The sequence below is a fragment of the Pelobates fuscus genome, chromosome 10, assembly GCF_036172605.1.
Source record: "Pelobates fuscus isolate aPelFus1 chromosome 10, aPelFus1.pri, whole genome shotgun sequence".
Lineage (NCBI taxonomy): Eukaryota > Metazoa > Chordata > Amphibia > Anura > Pelobatidae > Pelobates > Pelobates fuscus.
Window position 1 is genome coordinate 53,038,690 of NC_086326.1, and position 19,070 is coordinate 53,057,759.

The following is a 19,070-nucleotide window of genomic DNA, read 5'->3' on the forward strand; positions in this document are numbered from 1 at the left end:
GCAAGCTCTTACCAAGGGAACACTTTTAATTTAAAGGGACACTATAGTCAAAAGAACAACTACAGCTTAATGTAATCGTTCTGGTGAGTATAGTTAATGTGCACACTGACATTTCAGACAAAATGCAGTGTTAACATTACAGCCTTGGGACACCTCTAGCGGCCACTCCTCAGATGACTACTAGAGGTGCTTCCTGGGGCAGTACTGCTAAGTGTGCAGCACTGGCATTATGTCTTCACGCACTTCATGGAGAAAATTAACCTTTCTCATAGAGATGTATTGATTCATCGTATCTTTATTAAGAGATGATGATGATGATTTGACGCAGCAAGGCGGTTTGCTGCACATCCGCAATAGTCTCCCAAAGCTTCCATGAAAGCAAGGGCCATTGCACAAGACCGGCGCGGTAAAAAAAGGTGAGTGAACTAACTTTTTTTTACTACAAAGAGATGGGGCTGGGGATCTAAATAGCTATTTTCCCACTATAGATTCAGGAATATATGTTTGAGTTCCTGGCACTGTAGTTTTCCTTTTAATATATTTTTGTACAGAAAATGCACGTTTCCTTCTATTTGGCAGCATTTGAATAACTCTGGTAATAAAGGTGCTAAGGCATTACATCAGTCTCTTTCTCTCCAGCTCTGTCATTTTTAGTCTGTGTACTTTGCCTCCAAGGGCTCCAGCAGAGAATATTTCAAAGCTGCTCTTGAGATCATGTCTGCCTGTGCTTTGACCATGTAATATATTCCTGGCCCAGCCATCTGTTGCGACCTGCCAGCTAATAATTCCTTTATTCTCCTATTCAGTTGTCAGTGACCATTCATATAGAATGAAGCAACTGTTGCAATAGCAGCAGTGTGTAAGGTCCAATAATTAACGCTTCATAGTTACAACTTGCCTAAATCAATAACATCAGAACTGCATATATTTAATAAATCCATGCCTTTGCACACATGTAACAATTCAAGAAAACCATTTTGTAATGCATTCAAGTTCAGTCAAAGACTAGACACTTTTTTGTATTTTATTTTTTATTTTCAACCTGTAAACAAAGCATTTTTCAATATTAAAGAAACACTTTATGGTCAGGAATACAAATACGTATTCCTGACATGATAGTGCTAAAATAGCTATTTAGGAGCCGGTCCTCTCTCTTGACACTAAAACAGGGATTGTACTCGCCTCTCCCTAATAGAACCTTATTCAGAAATTAAAGGGGAAAAAAATAGGTAAATATAAATTAAAAACACATTCCTAGTAGCTAGCCTTCTACAGCGTGTTATGCCCGTGGTGAGATTATTTTAACAATTTGCCATTTTCTTTTACAATTAGTTTTATTGGATTTTTCAAATTACACAAACATGACCAAAAAAAAATAAAAGATTAAATAAGTAGATATGTAAACATACATAAATCATAACATTAATTAATAAATAAAATGGGATTCCTGCATCCTATCATGTTACATTCAATTCATTACCATTTTAGTGATTCCAAAAGGGAACTCAATTTTACATCCTGTTGTTACCTTGTACACTGTCTGCTTTAAATATATATTTTTTTTTCTTTATGTATTTCAGATCCCTCAGTGGTGTGCAGAATATTGCCTATCAGTGCACTATCAGCATGGGACCGTAGCCTGTACGCAGGTACAGAAACAGACCTCAGTATGGCTGGCCATGAGAGTCGCAGATGAAATGGATGTCAATATTGGACATGAAGTTGGCTATGTTGTGCCTTTTGAGAGCTGTTGTACAAACGAGACAATCTTAAGGTTGGTAGGCAGCAGTCCGTCTGACCCCATACAGCTGTCAGTGCTTACTCAGGCCAAAAGTCCTCAATAGAAGACAGCTGCAGAGCTCTCCGCAAGACACTGAGATATAATGGCACACGGCAGATAACAAAATCACTGGGAATAGAACCTTGAGTGCTCAAGCCAAGGGACAGCTGAAAGTGAATTTAGATTTACAAAATGAAAATAAATGCCTAGCCCTTCTCTGACTTTACACTGTAGTGTGTTTGTTTTTTGTTTTGTTACATATGTTGTAACAGAGTAACAGTCACCTTTTCACGGATCCATTCCATCTCCGTCCTATAAACGTTATTGATATCCCTGCTAATCTGTGCTGCACTCTTCCTAAGATGCTCTGCTTGTGCCTGCGCACATGTCATTTTTATCCCTTTAAAGTCATGAGCTTGCATGCATGGTCACAGAAATATACGACATCATTTAATTGCATGAAATTCTAAGTAGTGGCATTTAAGAAGTTAACATATATATACATTGCTAGCTAAACTTTCAGTTCTCAATTAGGTTGCCAAGTATTTGATTAACGGAGCAGAGGATCTAGAACAGCACTACAGAACTTGCTGGCGCTATATAAATAACAAAATAATGCTAATAGAAATATATCTGTTTTTTTTTTTTTTTCTTACCGTCAAAAGTTTTGACGGTATGTATAAATGCATGGCTTAAGGTTCATGCTGTGATTGCTTTTTGATTGGCATCATTACAGAATAAATGGCAGATGCACAGCATTAACGTATATAGCCAAGGTATTAGATTTAAATCCATTAGGGAAACCCAGAATTCCTGAGATCGGTGACTGTTTGTTATGAGTAGCAAATTGGTAGGAAAAGCACAGAGAAAATATAACTTAATCTAAAGGCCAGGGATGCCCAAAACGCAGATTCGCCAGATGTTTTAAAACTGCAGCTTCCATGGTGCTTTGTCATTCTAAAATCATGCGAAGCATCATGGGAGTTGTAGTTCTAGAATATCTGGGGATCTAACGTTTGGGCATCCCTGTTATAGGCTCTCTATGAGTTAGGGAGCAGTTTAAACTAACCTCATACTAGAGATAAAACATTTGTCAGTATTAGTAGAGAGAGAACTTGGGGTGTAATGATAATCTTGAAAACTGTGCATTTCCCCCGGCTAGTTTTAAGCAAGGGAAAACAAGACCGCAGGAAAATGAAGTCACATCGCCGCACTCCGCCATTAGTCCGGCGGCGGTGGTAGTGGGAAGTCTTTCTGTAAATATTTACAATGACCAATTAAACTATTTTTACAAAGGGTTGGTATTGGCCTCTAATAATGCAACCTTCCCACTTCTGTTATTAATTAATGCTTAAAAACTGAAAGGCTGCCAAACCCAACAAGAAGAGAAAAATAGATTAAGAATAAAGAGAAATGTTTACATAATAAAGGGTGGTCGAATGTAAAACACATTGCATGATCCTATTTATATTTGATTTTTCATATTAATAAATGCATATCCAAAGTTTCATTTTTTACATTGATAAGAAATGAACTCACGATTATGCCCTTATTGGCATTCTACTATTCTCCTGTCTGCTGTCTCTTCAATATGCCATCACTTGACTTTTTTTGTAAATGTCATTGTAAAAAGAGAATACAAAGGTCTCCTGATTGCGGTGAAACGGTGAAACGAGGTTGTGATAGTTTTGTCTGTAGCCATTACTTACATTCTGTGACAAGGTGTTATAAAATTGTGCAACCTTTCAAGATAAATAAGCTTAGATAACGAGTTCTTTAACATTTCAGTTAAAGAAAATGGCCAAGGGAGCAGGATTCATTACAATGTGCTGTCATGGTACAAAGTCCTAGAAGTCTACAGAGTGGCAAATTACTTTTAGACATACTTGGAGATTGTAATGTACGCTGTGTGTATTTTAGTAGCTTATCAAAATATAAATCCAGAATTGGCTCAAAAAGATGTAAAATAAATTCACATATATGCCACGTTAATCGCTGTGTAGATGTACACATCCTAAACTCTAAATCCTGTGTACATTTGAAGCAATACGCTATTTGTACTTTAATGTGTTTTAAATAAATATATCAACACGTATCTCATTCTAGTAATATAAATCTAAGAGAAATTATTATGTTTTCAGTTGATTCCAAAAGGATAACATTTTTAAAAAGTACAGATTCATAATTTTAAGGGAGCACATGGTATTCTTTAGTCATCTTTACTTGGGTTGCAAGTCTCTTAAACACACTTTTTGTTCTTTATTTTACATCTTGCAACAGTTCGAGTGTGAATAATTTAATGGTCAGTATAAATAGTGGTCAGAGTAAATAATAATGATAATAATTATTGCCCCTAATACTCTTCTCCCACAGTTACAACCCAACTGCCCCTATTTAGATCCCAAAGCCGTAGAAATAATATTCACAATAATGTATCTTTAAACTACAATAAATGAACTTTTAAATCAGTCTGTGTAAACAAGATACATTATTTTTGTTATCATTTACATTTTAAATGCTTAAAATATTAGTAAGTTACCTGTTTTGCAGAACAGATCCACCCATTACCACACCCCCAGTCACACCCCTAAAATTATAGTGTCCGTCTTTGTCCATTTGAAATGTTTGGAGATCTGCAGTTATATTACTTTTCTCCAGAACCATATTACACCCCATCCTTAATTTCAGTACCCTTGCTATGCAGCAAATCCATTATTCTTATTTTTTTGTAAACTAGTGTTTTATTGCAATCCAATATCATGAGCAGTGAAATGGGACACACAGGTCCGCAATAATAAACTGATTTAATTTTTTTCAGCCACACAGGGCTATTGAATAAGTTTAGACTCGCAGATCCAATAGAAGGCCCTGATAACCTAAAGTGCAGGACGTAAAGAACAGAAAAGTAGCATTAAACAGAGTTCCTACCACAGTACCCTTAAACCCTGGATAAACCGACAGGTAACAGAGGTCAAGGCTAAAGAAAAAAGTTACTTGCACACGATTCCAATCCCTTTTTCAAGATTTTTAAAAAGACCTGAAAGGGTGGAAACGTTGATTTATTTTTGCATAGTTATTATGGATTTTTGATGTACATTAAATCACCAGCTGTTTAAAACGTGATACCTGAGAGTGCATCCATTTTTTTTCACTTTTTGGTGTGTGTGTGTGTGTGTGTGTGTGTATATATGTGTGTGTGTATATATATATATATATATATATATATATATATATATATATAAAATTATTGTTAAGAAGTCCCTGGAGTGCTGTCGTTTTGTTCTACTTTATTTTTCTTTTTTTGTGTGGATCACCACCGGTCATTGCCGTTATTGGACTCTGGGCTATTTTAAGAAAAGTGTAAAGTTTTTGTGAATATATTACTATATGAATATTTAAATGATTATTATTTTATTTTGTATCTCTGTTTCAGGTATTGTACTGATGAAATGCTGCTCAGAGAAATGATGTCCAATCCTCTTTTATCCTACTATGGAGTCGTTATCATTGATGATATTTATGAAAGATCAATCTCAACGGACATTCTCCTTGGTTTCCTTAAAGATATCTTGGTCACCAGGCCTGAGCTGAAAGCTGTAATAATCACACCTCCTGAACTGTCCGGTAACTTAGTTTCCTACTATGGAAATGTTCCCCTTATAGAAGTTCAAGACACGTGTTCTGTGGAAGTGGTCTACACATCGGGCCTTCAAACTGACTATTTCATCTCTTCGATAAGGCTTCTTTTTGAGATTCATCATTCAAAACAGGAAGGAGATATTGTTGTTTTCCTGGCTTGTGAAAAAGTAAGTCACCACGGCTCTGATATATTACAAAAATGTAACATTTTCTTCATATTTGTTGAGCTCTTATGAAATTGATGAAAAAAATCCACAAATGATATCTTGCCACTTAAATGGCAATAATTTCACGCTTCTGGTTTAATATGATTTTACTGTCCGGGCTATTCACTAAATTCAGAATTCAAAGTGAAATTAACATTTAAGCTCATAATAGCCAAATTGGAAAAATTCTCTGTCAGTTGTTCTTTCAGTTCGACCAGTTTGACATTCACTTTGAATTCTCACTTTAGTGAATAATTCTGTAAACTTCCATATGTTTTTTTTTCTAGCAAACTGATGTTTTGAGTTATTCTTTTAAATTGTTTATAGTTAATATAAGTTTCAATGGAGCTCATATCTCTTTATAGAACTTCAGATAAGTGTCACAGCAGCTAAAATAATAAAAATTAAATTGAAATGTCATCTTATAACTTTGTAAATAGTTTTTTGCACAAGCGAACCAAAAATATTGAAGAAATATCTTGTGTGTTGCTATGGCAGCAAAAGCATTTAACCTACCCGTGTCAGGGGCGGAGCTTAGCTATTGAAGCAACTGGTCGCCTATCCTTGAAGCTCTGAGCTTCATGCCGCTGAAAACCTATTTTCTGCTACCAGTACCACCATTATCTGGACCAGGCAGACATCACTAGTTCGCCCAGGCATCATGGGAATGAATATCGGGGAAATGTGGAGGAAGACGCAGGGCGCATACTGGCCTAAAATGGCCACTCTCACTGGAGGCTGTTTGAATTTCTCCGACGAGCTATCCATGGACGGGGAAGACGAAATCCTACCTGCAATCCCAAAGCCGAAGCCGGGTCCGACGTCACCAGACACTGCTCCGGTCACCACGACCATACTCAAGGAGCTCCTGGCTGATCTGAAAACCACTCTCCAGTCAGGCATAGCCACGATCCGCGGAGGCCTGCAGGGCCTGATGGGCTGCATCGGAGTGCTGGAGGAAGCCTCCCACACAGGCTCACAGCGCATGGACACACTGCAACAAGAGCTCCAAGACTTACAAAAGCATTACCAACTGTATAACCGCCGCTTCGCGGCACAAAAAGATACCCAACGCCAGAATAATCTAAAAATTAGAGGGATCTCGGAGGACATACCTGATGCTGAATTACCACATTTAATGAGGAAACTCATGGTATTTATTTATTTATTGCTGGTATTTATAAAGCTCCAACAGATTTCCCAGCGCTGTACAATTAGTGGAGAATGTACAATATACACAGACCAAGACAAGAGGTAGAGGGAGAGCTCTGCCTGTAAGCTGATATCCAGCCATTGGAGCTACCACCGTGGCAGGCTAAAGCTGTGACTCTGGATGACCTATTCCATATCCCCAAACCGGCTAAGGCACCAGCAGCAGTCCCACAGGATCTGGTGGTCCAATTTAAGTCTGGCTCTGACAAAGCAGCAGTCCTTATGGCCCCCAAGGGTACGTCCTCATACCAATTTGAAAGCATGTCACTGGCCTTTTACCAGGACCTCTCAAATGGTACCCTAGCCTGGTGGAGGTCCCTCAGGCCTCTTACCTCACTCCTACAGCAAAGAAATATACGCTACCGATGGCGCATGTCTCGCACACTTATGCTAACACACGGAGACTCCACGCACCTGCTCCGAGACATCCAAGAATCAACAACACTGCTACGAGCCCTGGGTCTACCGCAGAACAGTCTGAGCAATCATAGGTGTGTGCAGCCCATTGCATAAGGGTTTGCACCCTAAAGCACAAACACACGCCGCATAATATATATATATAAATTTATAAGTAAACCACAAAGTCCCTGCACACAGGCTCAAATTGCATAATCCGGGTGCTCGCAGTCTGGGGGGATTCCAATATACAAATAGTAGAGATGACCAGCACTCGCGGTTTCCAGTTTAGAAATTAAAAGTTGTAGACTTTATTGTTACATATTTAAAAATGGCAGCTCAACATTACACACACACATATATATACACACACACACACTGCTGTGTGTGTGTGTGTGTGTAGGCATGTTGTGTGTGTGTGTGTGTAAGCACGTTGTGTGTTTGTGAGGGTGCTGTGTGTGAGTGTGTGAGGGTGCTGTTAGTGTGTGTGTGTATGTGTAACGGTGATGTGTGTGTGTGTGTGCTGTTTGTGTGGGGTGGAGGTGGGGGGGAGCGTTTAGTAAATATCCTCCCTTCTTACCTTTTTATATGGAGGGGTGACCGTGCTGCTTCCATCCCTGGTGGTCCAGTGGAGAGTGAACTCTAGCCTGTGGGGCTAAAGTTCACTCTCGGGAGATATGAACGTTGCTGCGGCAATGCTCAGATCTCACGAGAGGAACCCGGCGGAGCTGCTGGCTAGAGCATGCTGCTGTGGGGGTGAGGGAGATCTTTGTGAGGCCCACGGAGGGAGTCACATAGCGCGTGCCGCAGGGATTAGGGTGTGCCCCGGCACACCCCGTGCGCACTCCTATGTGAGCAATGAAGACCTCACCACCGCTCCCAGATTTTCGCGCGCTTGGAATCCAGCGACGATCACCCTGTTCATCCCGCGGGGGGCCCCGATGGACTCATACGTAGCAGCTACGTCCTGAGGACAGTCTCACACCCAGTCCTATTTTTTAGATATGTTTCATTTTCATTGTTTTATACCTCATTCGGTTCTCTTATAATGCAGCGCTTATTTTATGCTCGCCACCCCTGATGGTATAATATGGCAGACATGACACATGCCTTGGGGTCCTGCTGGCCGGTTCAACTCATATCTTGGACAAGGGAGGCGGCACGAGCTACACCACTCACATCCGTTTTCTCATGCATACTTAGCTGACACTACGTTCGCAACAGTCAGGAGTGATTCACGACCCGTGAACTCACTACAACGGCCCCATATTACACACCTGACCACACACGAATACTGCTAGGATGCACACGAGTCAGTCTCCTACAATTAGACTACTGGCTGTGACTTAACTGATTTGAAACGACGATCTTATAGCTATCGCTCCGAAAGCCACTATAAGAATTGCTAAATACCTATTCACTCTATTGTTATCATACCGTTTACTGAGCTTTAACAAAAAAAATAAAAAATTAGTGCTGTTCATAATTGCCATGATGATGATTCCTCTGTATTGTTTTTCCAGCTGGTACCTGCTATTTTGGCGATACTAACCTGTTTGTTCACACTAAGCCCGAAAAAATAAAGAATAAAAAACAAACAAAAAAAAAAAAACACCTCCCCGTGTCCTATCTTTGGGTCACATAACTACAAGCAAGGGTTAATACAGCCTGCTGAAAATGTCAATATTTTCACATTAGGCCTGTTTTAAGCATTATTCCACTCTTTTCTACAAATTGGCTTTGAAGCATTGCTGTCTCTCAAAAAAAAAAAAAAAAGTCTCAAAATGTAATGACTTTTTATTTATGTGAATTACAGCACTTGGCCCCTCTTTCACACTCATCAGCTTTTCAACCCTGCTGGCCTTTGTAATTACTCCACTTATCTTTACACTTACAATGCTAATTTAATCCTCTCTTCCCATACAAGATTTGCCATGCACTTCGTTTATGAAACTTTTTCTTGCTGTTTTTCAGCCTTTCAAACTACATAAGTGAGGGCAATCAACAGCCTTCTTTTACATAAACGGTTTTGTCATTACTGTACTTCCTGACTTCCACCTGAAATTCAAAATGAAAGCTAGCTGTTTGCCTCCCCAGATGAAGACATGTGTGCAGAATTGTAAGAATATTGTTGCTAACCCAGCATTGTTAATTAGTCTCTATTATAAGATGGCTTGTAATTCATTAAGGCACAATTAATTACTTATTAGCCAGACACATAACCTGAACTTTTCAATTAACCTTATTCTAATGGCCATGGAGGCCAGGCTGTGTTCTGCAACTGGCCTTTGTACTTTATTCCTTGTTATATTTGGTGAATTAACATCTGGACATTATCCACTAAACTTGTGCATTTGTTTTTGGCCGAATTGCAATTTGTCGGAAAAGGATGATCGTCAGGTCATCCGAATTCCGTAACTCAAACACTCCGTGTTGTAATAAAACAGAACAAACAAATCGGTCATGTTCGTTTGATTTGTGATTCTGAGTTCCGCCAACGATACCAAAACAAGAGATGATTGATGGTTTAGGGACAGCCACGTTGGATTTATTCACAAATCAAGTGAGAAGTGACCAATGGGGGTGGGGGTAGGGGAAGGAGTAAAAAAATAAAAATAAAAAAAATATATATTTCCAAGTTTTTATATTTTATAACTATAGAATTTGATACTGCTCTTCCTCTTTTTTTTCCTCGGCTACTTTTTCTCACGTGATCTATGAACCAAATGGTGATTTGATGATGTTTTTTTAAAAAAAAATAATAATTTTTTTTAGAGAAAGTAATTCAGCCAAACAAGATTTTTTCCACCATGCTCAAGACTACTAAACAGTTGATTCTAGTGACCTGACAAAAACCATGCAAAATGAATGTAAAAGATAACCTGAATAAAATTTCCCAAAACAGCTAAATGTTCCAATGCTTATTTATAGCTTTGTTATTTTGAACTTAAATTTATCTCCACTCCTGCGAATAAAGTCCCTTTATGTTTTCATATCTTAAAGGCCTGAAAAATAAAGGCTGTTTTAAAGCTGCCCAAAAGCTGTTGGTGTTTGTAGTGCTCTAAAGTTCAAAACCATCTCTACACTTCAACATCAGAGTATTGCTTTATACAAATGCCATCTCAGATATGTTCATTAAATAAATGTCGGATATGCAAATAGATGCTTCGAGAAGACAAAAGGTTTTATTCTGCGTGCCAACTTTTTGTTTACCATTTTTCAAATTCTAGCTATTTACAAAGTTGTACAACATATGCAATTTTAAAAGGACCCGGAAATATAGATTAAAATAGATGGTTACCTTACAATCTTTCTACTCCGAGATCTTCCCTGAACCTGAAATTAATGTCTATCTCCAGATGACATGCAGGATCTAGGAGTCTTTTTGGGGGATGACTGGCGGAATGTTCTTAGAATTGTAGCCCAACTGCAACGGTTAAGCAGAAGTTGACATTTCCTGTTTTAAACACCACAGATCTCTATAGACATAAATTCCACTTGGCAGGGTCTGGACTGCCAATGATACCTGCTGAGTTCATTTACAAAGTCACCCTGATTTGTTGCTACTTTAGTGCAAACCAGATTTGACCATATAACAATTATTCATCTGGAAAAACTTTACATTTCAGACAACAGACCTCCTATTATTATTTTTTATAAATACATAGCAGTCAGATACCCTGTTTTCTTGTTTGTTTCATTTTTGTATGCTCTTTTTATGTTTTTGTTTTTTTTAAATTGTATTTTGTATATTTGCTTAGTCATGCCTAACATTTTTTTTCCAATTATTTTAAGGAAATAAAAAGAGCCTATGAGATGATCATGCAGGACCGGTTAAATGTAAACTCTGAATTTGGTGAATTGGTCCCCATTGCACTATATCCCCATCAGACATGCTCTGACTACATTCCGTATGAAGGACTGGATCACAGTTTCAAAGATAATAAAAGAAGAGTTGTGTTGACAACGAGTCTAGGCGAGTCTTTGATCTGGATGAGCAATATCTACTTTATCATTGATGTTGGAATAGAAAGGAGAAAGGTGAGAGACATGTTTATTTTTCAGCAATTATTTTTCAGCAATTGGTATGACATCACAGGTGCTGCACCGAGGTCCAATCATAGGCTTCTCGTAGAGATGTATTTTATGCACAGAATAGGCAGAGTCCTGGGCTGACAATGTCACGTGTGTTGGGGGTGCAATTAGCCCTCTCTAGGCAACTAGCAAATAACTCTGGGTATGTGGTATTTCAAGCAGGAACACCAAAAAGCATAAGTGGTAATGGTAGTTGGAGAAACCCTTTAAGATGAATTGATTCTGGAGTTTAGTGTCCCTTTGAGCACATACACATATATATATATTTGTTTGAGTGGAAATGCCCACATTTCTTGGTCCCCACTGAAGACCGCATCAGGACATCTTACGAGATGTCTTAAGTAGAATTTACGGAGCCATCCGTCAACAAATGCACATAAGAAGTTGCTAACCATGTGAGGTGAAAGCGTTAAACAGGTATTTGTTTGGTTGATCTCTGAATTTGTGATGTCACAAACCACTCTCCATTTGTTCTTATGTCTCATAAACACTCATGTTCTACTCCCTTGCAGCCCTCTCTAGGCCTCCAACTACAGAGTGGGTTCACGAAGTAGTCCAGAGATTCTGTGCCTCCTGTGACACAAGTCATGTCTCAACTCTTCTTCCAATGCCCAACAGTTAGGCTGGTACCCTGATAAGCCTGGGAGTATAGAGGGGCTCTGGTCAGCCAGATCTTGTGCCTCCATGTGTTTTCTAGCAAGCGTAATAGGTGGAACTATGGAGGAGAGCTGAAGCTCGCCAGGTTGCACACTGTTTTTTAATTTAGAACACACAGGTACAAATATTTGAAAAGTTGGACTGTGAATATAAAATGCATCCAGACATGTGCAACAGTTGGAACAACAAATCCATTGACTGCTTAGTTTTGTTTCATTATCCCTTTTTATTCTATTTTTTGTTTGTTTATCCAGCTGACAGGCACAATTGCTTGGGAGATCAGCTTGTAACATATTCTGATCATAAAATGGAGCACATCATGTTAAACGCAATAACTGTGAAGCTAATGAGAGCAGCCGAACATTCAACTGCAGTATGCTAATGGCTCATAGGCTGGAACTGTCCCGCTAGCTCAGCAGGAACATTCTTGATGAGAAGTCAGACCATTGATAGCAAGTTTCTTGAAATCAGCAATTGGAAATATCACAGTACAGTAACAGAGTATTTACTGACAAAATGCCTCATAATACGTAATGGCTCTCTCTTGTCTCATGCATTAATTCATATTCATCTCAATCTCCAGCATCTTTATATGATGAGACTTTCATAAGGCATTTTAGATGCATAGTTTGGGTGAAATACACGTAACATTCAAAATGTTTAAAAATCGCTTGGACAAGCTACTGCCCTCCCTCTGTATTAATAGTGCAAATCCATACTGCTTTTGGATGAGGATAATGTGAAGTGGGTTCACGAACAGCTTGACAGCTGTTGGTAGCCTTAGTCTGCTTTAAAGGAACAATGAAGTTGAGAGGACAAAAAATACCGTTGCAACCAGACCTACGAACATAGACGAGATCCCTACCGATTACTGGCCATACGAATAAGACATCATGCGCACATATCCAAAAACCATCTACCACACTACTAGGACACGCGGCCCGACCTCTAAGACCGCGCCACCCACGACCCCACCTGACAGTGGACATACCCCACGATACATAGGCAGTGCAATCCGTTGCATACCTATATGCTAGCCTACACAGGCCCATTGCCCATCAACTACCATACCACGCTTATTCCAACATCGCCACGAATGCGGCAACCCCACATGGCTTGACCCAATTATACACAGATGTGCCACCCATATTGAACTATGCAATTACATATGAATCTTACAAACCCGGCCACACACACAGGCAATCACAGAGCCATGATAACGCTCTCCTTACTCAGCTTATGTCTAAACAGGTGGCTGTACCCGTAACCGCACAACTGCACGAAATGGTCACTTAGAAAATGTGAACAATCTCTTACTGCATCTGTCACACCTGATGAATGACCTGTAAACAACCTTACCTGATGCACAACACACTAAGCCTCTGCGTATGCACCAGAATGCCACAATGCTGTATGTTTGCTATGACTATTCATGTGAAAATATATATATATTTAAAACAACAAATACAGTTGCTTTGTTTGAAAGAAATCGTTTAATTTACTATAGGATTGGCAATTGTATTGACATTGTATCAGTTTTTATGCCTTAGTGAAAACTGATACCCTGTGTTTATTCAATGTGCATGATAAGAGTTGTAATCCAGCAGTAACAGGCAGCTTCTTGCACTCCATTTGGGATATAAATTCGCAACATAAAGCTTTTTGCTTTTTTTGAGAAAGGGGTGGTAGGTTGTTGGAGATTTTTTGTGTTTTTTTTAATTATTCAAATATTTGTTATTGGAAATTATACAGAGTATCTGCAGCAGTAGCACTCGATGACAGATTCCATGTAAACAACATAAACAAAAAGAATATAACAAGGCGTCATACATTCTATATTTCTGAATTTCGGGATCCCATATGCCTGGGAAATCGTAGCAAAACTAATACAAAGAAACAAACAAACAGTATCCATGTGCAAGTTCAGAAAATATAATGCAAGTAGTTGGACAAGTTTGGTCCCTTTTGTTGAATATAGGGATATTGTCCCCAACTTAGGAAAAGAGAATGAGGTAGCATCATCGAGACCCATCTCAGAGCACGTCTCTATCCCTCACTTTTGTCAAATTCTAATTAGGGGCCACCCTGAAGTATTCTCAGGGAACACCAGCTGGTGAATTGAAATGTTTTTTGAATTAGTTCTCTATGGTCCATGACGAAGGTTTATATGTAGAGTTCCCAGTTCTTTTTTGAGACCTTACTTCCTGTAGTTTGAGAGGCTTCAATACAGTCCCTCCTAAACACATGGAACAACTTGGTGTGGCACAATGCCGTGGTTGGCTTGTCAACTGAGAACCATGAATGTAGAATGGTTTATCTGGATAAACCTGGTGTGTCATGGGGTGTTATCAGGGGAGATTCTAAAGATGGACAGCTCCTCAGACAACAGCTGAATAGTGCAGGGTGACCTGTAGGTATTCGAATTGAAAATGTGTCCTGTAACTGTGTGAAGGTCAGTTATTTTTTGAGTGGAGGGGTCTACACAGTCCCCAGTGTGGACCAGTGAGCCTGAGTTCCAGGTTTTAAACGGCTGTTTTGCCATACCTTTGTGGAAGGCTGTGGAAGTGGGGGCTAGACAGGATTGTGAATAATCTAGAATGTTGTTAGGTTAAGTTTGATTCTTGTGATTTTATATGCTTTGGTTGAGGAGAAAATGAGATGATTATGCCTGACATTTTCTGGTAAAGCTGTGTAGGGTGTGTGAAGTCAATTGGTTAGATGGATCTCTTGGTTGGAAATTGTTTCATGGTCTGAGATGCAGTCAAGTGCATGTTGATTTCTAGCTGCTAGATTAGTCAAGTAGATGGGGAATGTTAAGACCCACATTAAAATGTGGTTGCTGCAATTGTTTTAGGGTCGCACTCACTCGCCTCACATGCCAGAGGAAAGCAATGAACCGGGAGTGTACGCTAATTACGTCACGCTACAGGAGGATCAGTGGTAACTTTTGTAGTGCGTTAAGTATTTTATGGAAGTTTACAGATTTCAAGAGGCATGCCCTACCCAAGATAGTGAGGGAGAGATGTCTCCATTCATGGAGCTGATTTCCAACGTCCTGAAGGACCGTGGAAATATCAGGTTTATATAGCATTTCTGTGAATTAGGACCCTAGGTATTTGATGTGGGATGCAGACCATTGAACAGTCTCTAGTATAGGTGAAGTTCGTTGTGGGTGGGATCAGAGGCCCAAGTCTGAAGATTTTGGCCAACTGGCATGGTAGCCTATAAGAGGGCCATAGTATTTTATCTTCTGCATGATGTTGGGTCAGTGACATATAATAAGATCTCATCTATATAGAATATGGTTAAAAGGGGTAATGATGATAAATGTTTTTTTAAATTCACCTTTTTTTTTTCTAATGCTCTGACATATCTACTTTTAAGGTTTACAATACCCGGATCCGGGCCGAGTCCCTGGTAACGCAGCCAATCAGTAAGGTTCAAGCTGATATGAGGAAGCAGATTGTGAGCTCATGCTCTTCAGGTAAATTGATTTGGGAAAAAAACGTACTAAGCAAAGAGAATTCAATTTTTCCAATATTTCAAATCTGGTTTTGGGGAATTACAAATTCTGGAATCGCCTTTCAATAAGGATCCATAGTTAATTTTCCATTGAAACAAAAAAGCTATATTCCAAAAAACATCAATACCGTTGTGAGATTCAGAGCTGAACATAAATCCAAGATGTAGTAAAACATATAAATAAACAAAATGCAGATTAAGGAACAGTGTATGCACACACAAAAAAAATCAAAAAACAACTGTTAAACTTTACAAAGCTTCTTAAAATCACCTATCTTGGCAAACAAATATGGGGATTCAGTTTCACCATGTAGCCATATTGTGTTAAGCCCACTACTACGTCACAGTACCCCAATATCGGTGGGTCGTATACTAATTTTAACATAGGAGATTAACATATATTTATATAAATTTCTGTTAGTGCCCTGAAATAAAAGAAAATGCATATCCGTTCTTGTAAGTACACTAGTAATTAAAAATCCTCCCTTTTAGGTACAGTAATGTAAGTAGACCTTTGCAGAACACATATGGAGATCAGAGCCAGGTTATCCAATCTATTATTTTTCATAGATATCTTTAGTGTATTGAACTTATACTGCAGCTAGGAATTCTTTGTGGAGCTATGTAAATGTTGCTCTCAGTAGTAACCTTTTACTATATTCTTATGCATTGATGCTATTAGCATGAGTACGCTTTTCAAGGCCCTTTGCCAGCAAGGTCTAGTTTAGAGAGTGATGTGCCTCATAATCGGCTTATTTACAGATTATGTCATCCCTAATGGGAATCAACAGCATGAGACTGGCTTCCGACAAAATTTATTGCAAGGCTGGTGGGTAAATGAAGTGAATTATAAGCAAATAAATATTCAACAGTATGCGATCTGCTACTCTAGCACTAATAAATTGGTGTTACTCAAAATGGACCCTTGCAGTGAACAATAAATATAAAGGTTATTGCTCTGCACAATTTAAATAGACTGCTCTCCATCAGTGATAGATGATGTTGAATATAGCTTTACCATTCCAGATAATAATCCAAATGAGCTTGGAAAATAAACACATATGCAATGTCCTTTGAAAATAAAGGTATAAGTGAGGTTGTGTAAGTGAATGCACTCACTTGGTACAGAGCAATTCACCTGCTCCGGTAATGTGTTAATTAAAGTGAATCTGCCACGACAGGTTCGCTTTAACACAAACCCCTCCCCTCCCTAGTGGGAATCAACAGCATGAGACTGGCTTTCGACAAAATTTATTGCAAGGCTGGTAGGTAAATGAAGTGAATTATAAGCAAATATTCAACACTATGCGATCTGCTACTCTAGCACTAATAAATTGGTGTTACTCAAAATGTACCCTTGCAGTGAACAATAAATATAAATGCTATTACTCTGCACAATTTAAATAGACTGCTCTCCATGGGTGATAGATAATATTGAATATAGCTTTACCATTCCAGATAATAATCCAAATGAGCTTGGAAAATAAACACATATGCAATTTCCTTATAAATCCTTTAATCCACTGTCTAATTTGCCCAGTTTCTGGATGCTTCTCCATTTAGGGAAAACTAAGCATGTTGGCTATAGAGTTCCATAGCAATTGAAGAGCATTCGCTGTGGTTGCTATGCTTGGGAAAGCAGGAGGGCCACGTGTGAGAGTTCTCTTCTGCTCTCCTTTGTCAGTCAGTTTTATAACGTAGTCTCATTGATCTTTATTTTATTTATTTTTCCACTCCAGGAAAAATGTTTTGTTTGTACCCAGAAGAGTTTGCTCAGAACAAGATGAAATCATCGTTGACTGCAAAAGTAGAAGAGTCCAATTTGACATCAATGGTTTTGTTCCTGAAGAGAATGGACATTGCGGGTTTAGGCCAGTGTGACTTTATTAGCCGGCCAGGTACTTTCTTACATAATAAGCATTGTCTCGTGTGTAAAATTTACAAAACTTATTTCCATCATTGATGCACATTAACTTTTATATGCTAGCATTTTTATTTTTTATTTTTTTTATTTTTTTAGTGCTTAATTTTACAACAGACGGTTGTGAGGTACCCCAAAGGCATTCCTCCAACGCATAATAGACAGTTAATTATAGAGGTACTTGCAAAATCTAGCACAACTTTTTAGTTGTAAGAAAAGATTGAGTAGCACACATTATATTTTTAAACAAGCTAGCGGCATGAGGCATGGTAGGTTCATTGTTTGGTTATTCGCGCTGAAAATACTCATTGCCAGATCTGGTCAAACATTTGTGTAATAAAATATAAACATGCAGTGTTTCCAACATTATTTATATTATAATGAATCAAAAAAAGGGAGAGTGAGTGAAGTTGGACTAGCCAGCTCCCACACGCTCCAAATAGGTTACTAGAGGTATATAAGGGGCTTGACCCCAGATAATGTCAAAAAGAGAGCAAAAAAATGAAAACTGAATGTGGGGAACACTCCAATACCATGGGTGTGGGCCAAATTCGTTTCCAAATATATACCTCAAAATGTGAAAATCACATATAAAGGGTAGGGGGAGGGGAAAGGGATTAACCTTTATTGAAAAACAAATACAATTAAAGTTAAAAAATTGGCTACAAAAAGTGCCAATATACAATAGGACCTAGAAGGTGGGCAAATATGGTATCCTAGAGTTAATTCTGATGAGGAGTCAAAAAGCTCCAAAGTATAGGTATCTGAATAGAACAGAAAAACGAGGAGGGGCAGGGGAGAAAAAACAGGAAATATTCATATAGGTACTATCAACCCCTGTATTGGAGGTATTAACACAGAAGTTGTGTATATAGCACTATATACATGCAGGTACATTAGCTTGTCATGGGGAGTAAAAAAAGGGGGGCTGTGGTTACTGCCAAACAATAGATGTATGAAAAGTGGGATGCACAGAGGTGGGGGAAATGCTCCAAACACAGGAGGTACAGACTTGCTGCTGCACAGCGCCGCTAGTATCCACACCTCTCCCACAAACCACACAGACGTCTTAAACTTGCCCTGGGCTAGCTGTCTAACTCACATCTGTGAGTGTCAGAACTAACTGCTACTTCAAGGCAGCCTCAAGATGTCCCTAACTCCCCCATTCAGTACAACATGCAAAATTGTATCAAGGTCTCTCCCACCCCTTAGTAGATAAACCACATAAAAAATATCAAATGTTCAGAGTATTAACCCACCCAGATAGGAGATATAAATTAGGTATTAAACTCAGTCTTAGGAATCAGCATTGGCTCAAATCATTCCATATTTAGAGTAAGAAATATAGGGAAGAGCATCGGCTCGAAATGAACGCTCAACGCGCGTTTCGGCGTTTCAACACGCCTTTGTCAAGAGCTGAGATGTGGACGGACTAGTTGCCGGTTTTGAAGGGGAAGGTGTCCTCCCATTGGCGGAGAACCGCCAATCACTGTGTAGGGGGGCGTTCCCAAAACGTCCCACGTTGGTTCCCAAGCAAGTGCCCTCCCCTTGGCGGAAAAACCGCCAATCAGTGTGTATGGGGCGTTTCCAGGATATTCCACGTTGTACTGGTACCCTCCTCCCATTAGGTAACAGCCACTCC

At 39.1% G+C, this 19,070-nt stretch overlaps 1 protein-coding gene across 1 annotated transcript in view; it reads left to right on the top strand.

Annotated features, from left to right (window-relative positions):
• DHX32 (DEAH-box helicase 32 (putative)) overlaps window positions 1-19,070 on the top strand; it is a 75,955-nt gene that overhangs the window by 14,699 nt on the left and 42,186 nt on the right. Inside the window, exons 2-6 of the mRNA XM_063434722.1 lie at window positions 1,581-1,774; window positions 5,214-5,586; window positions 11,029-11,274; window positions 15,370-15,469; window positions 17,247-17,405. Of these exons, the coding sequence (XP_063290792.1) occupies window positions 1,581-1,774; window positions 5,214-5,586; window positions 11,029-11,274; window positions 15,370-15,469; window positions 17,247-17,405 (1,072 nt within the window). The remainder of the gene's footprint in view (window positions 1-1,580; window positions 1,775-5,213; window positions 5,587-11,028; window positions 11,275-15,369; window positions 15,470-17,246; window positions 17,406-19,070) is intronic.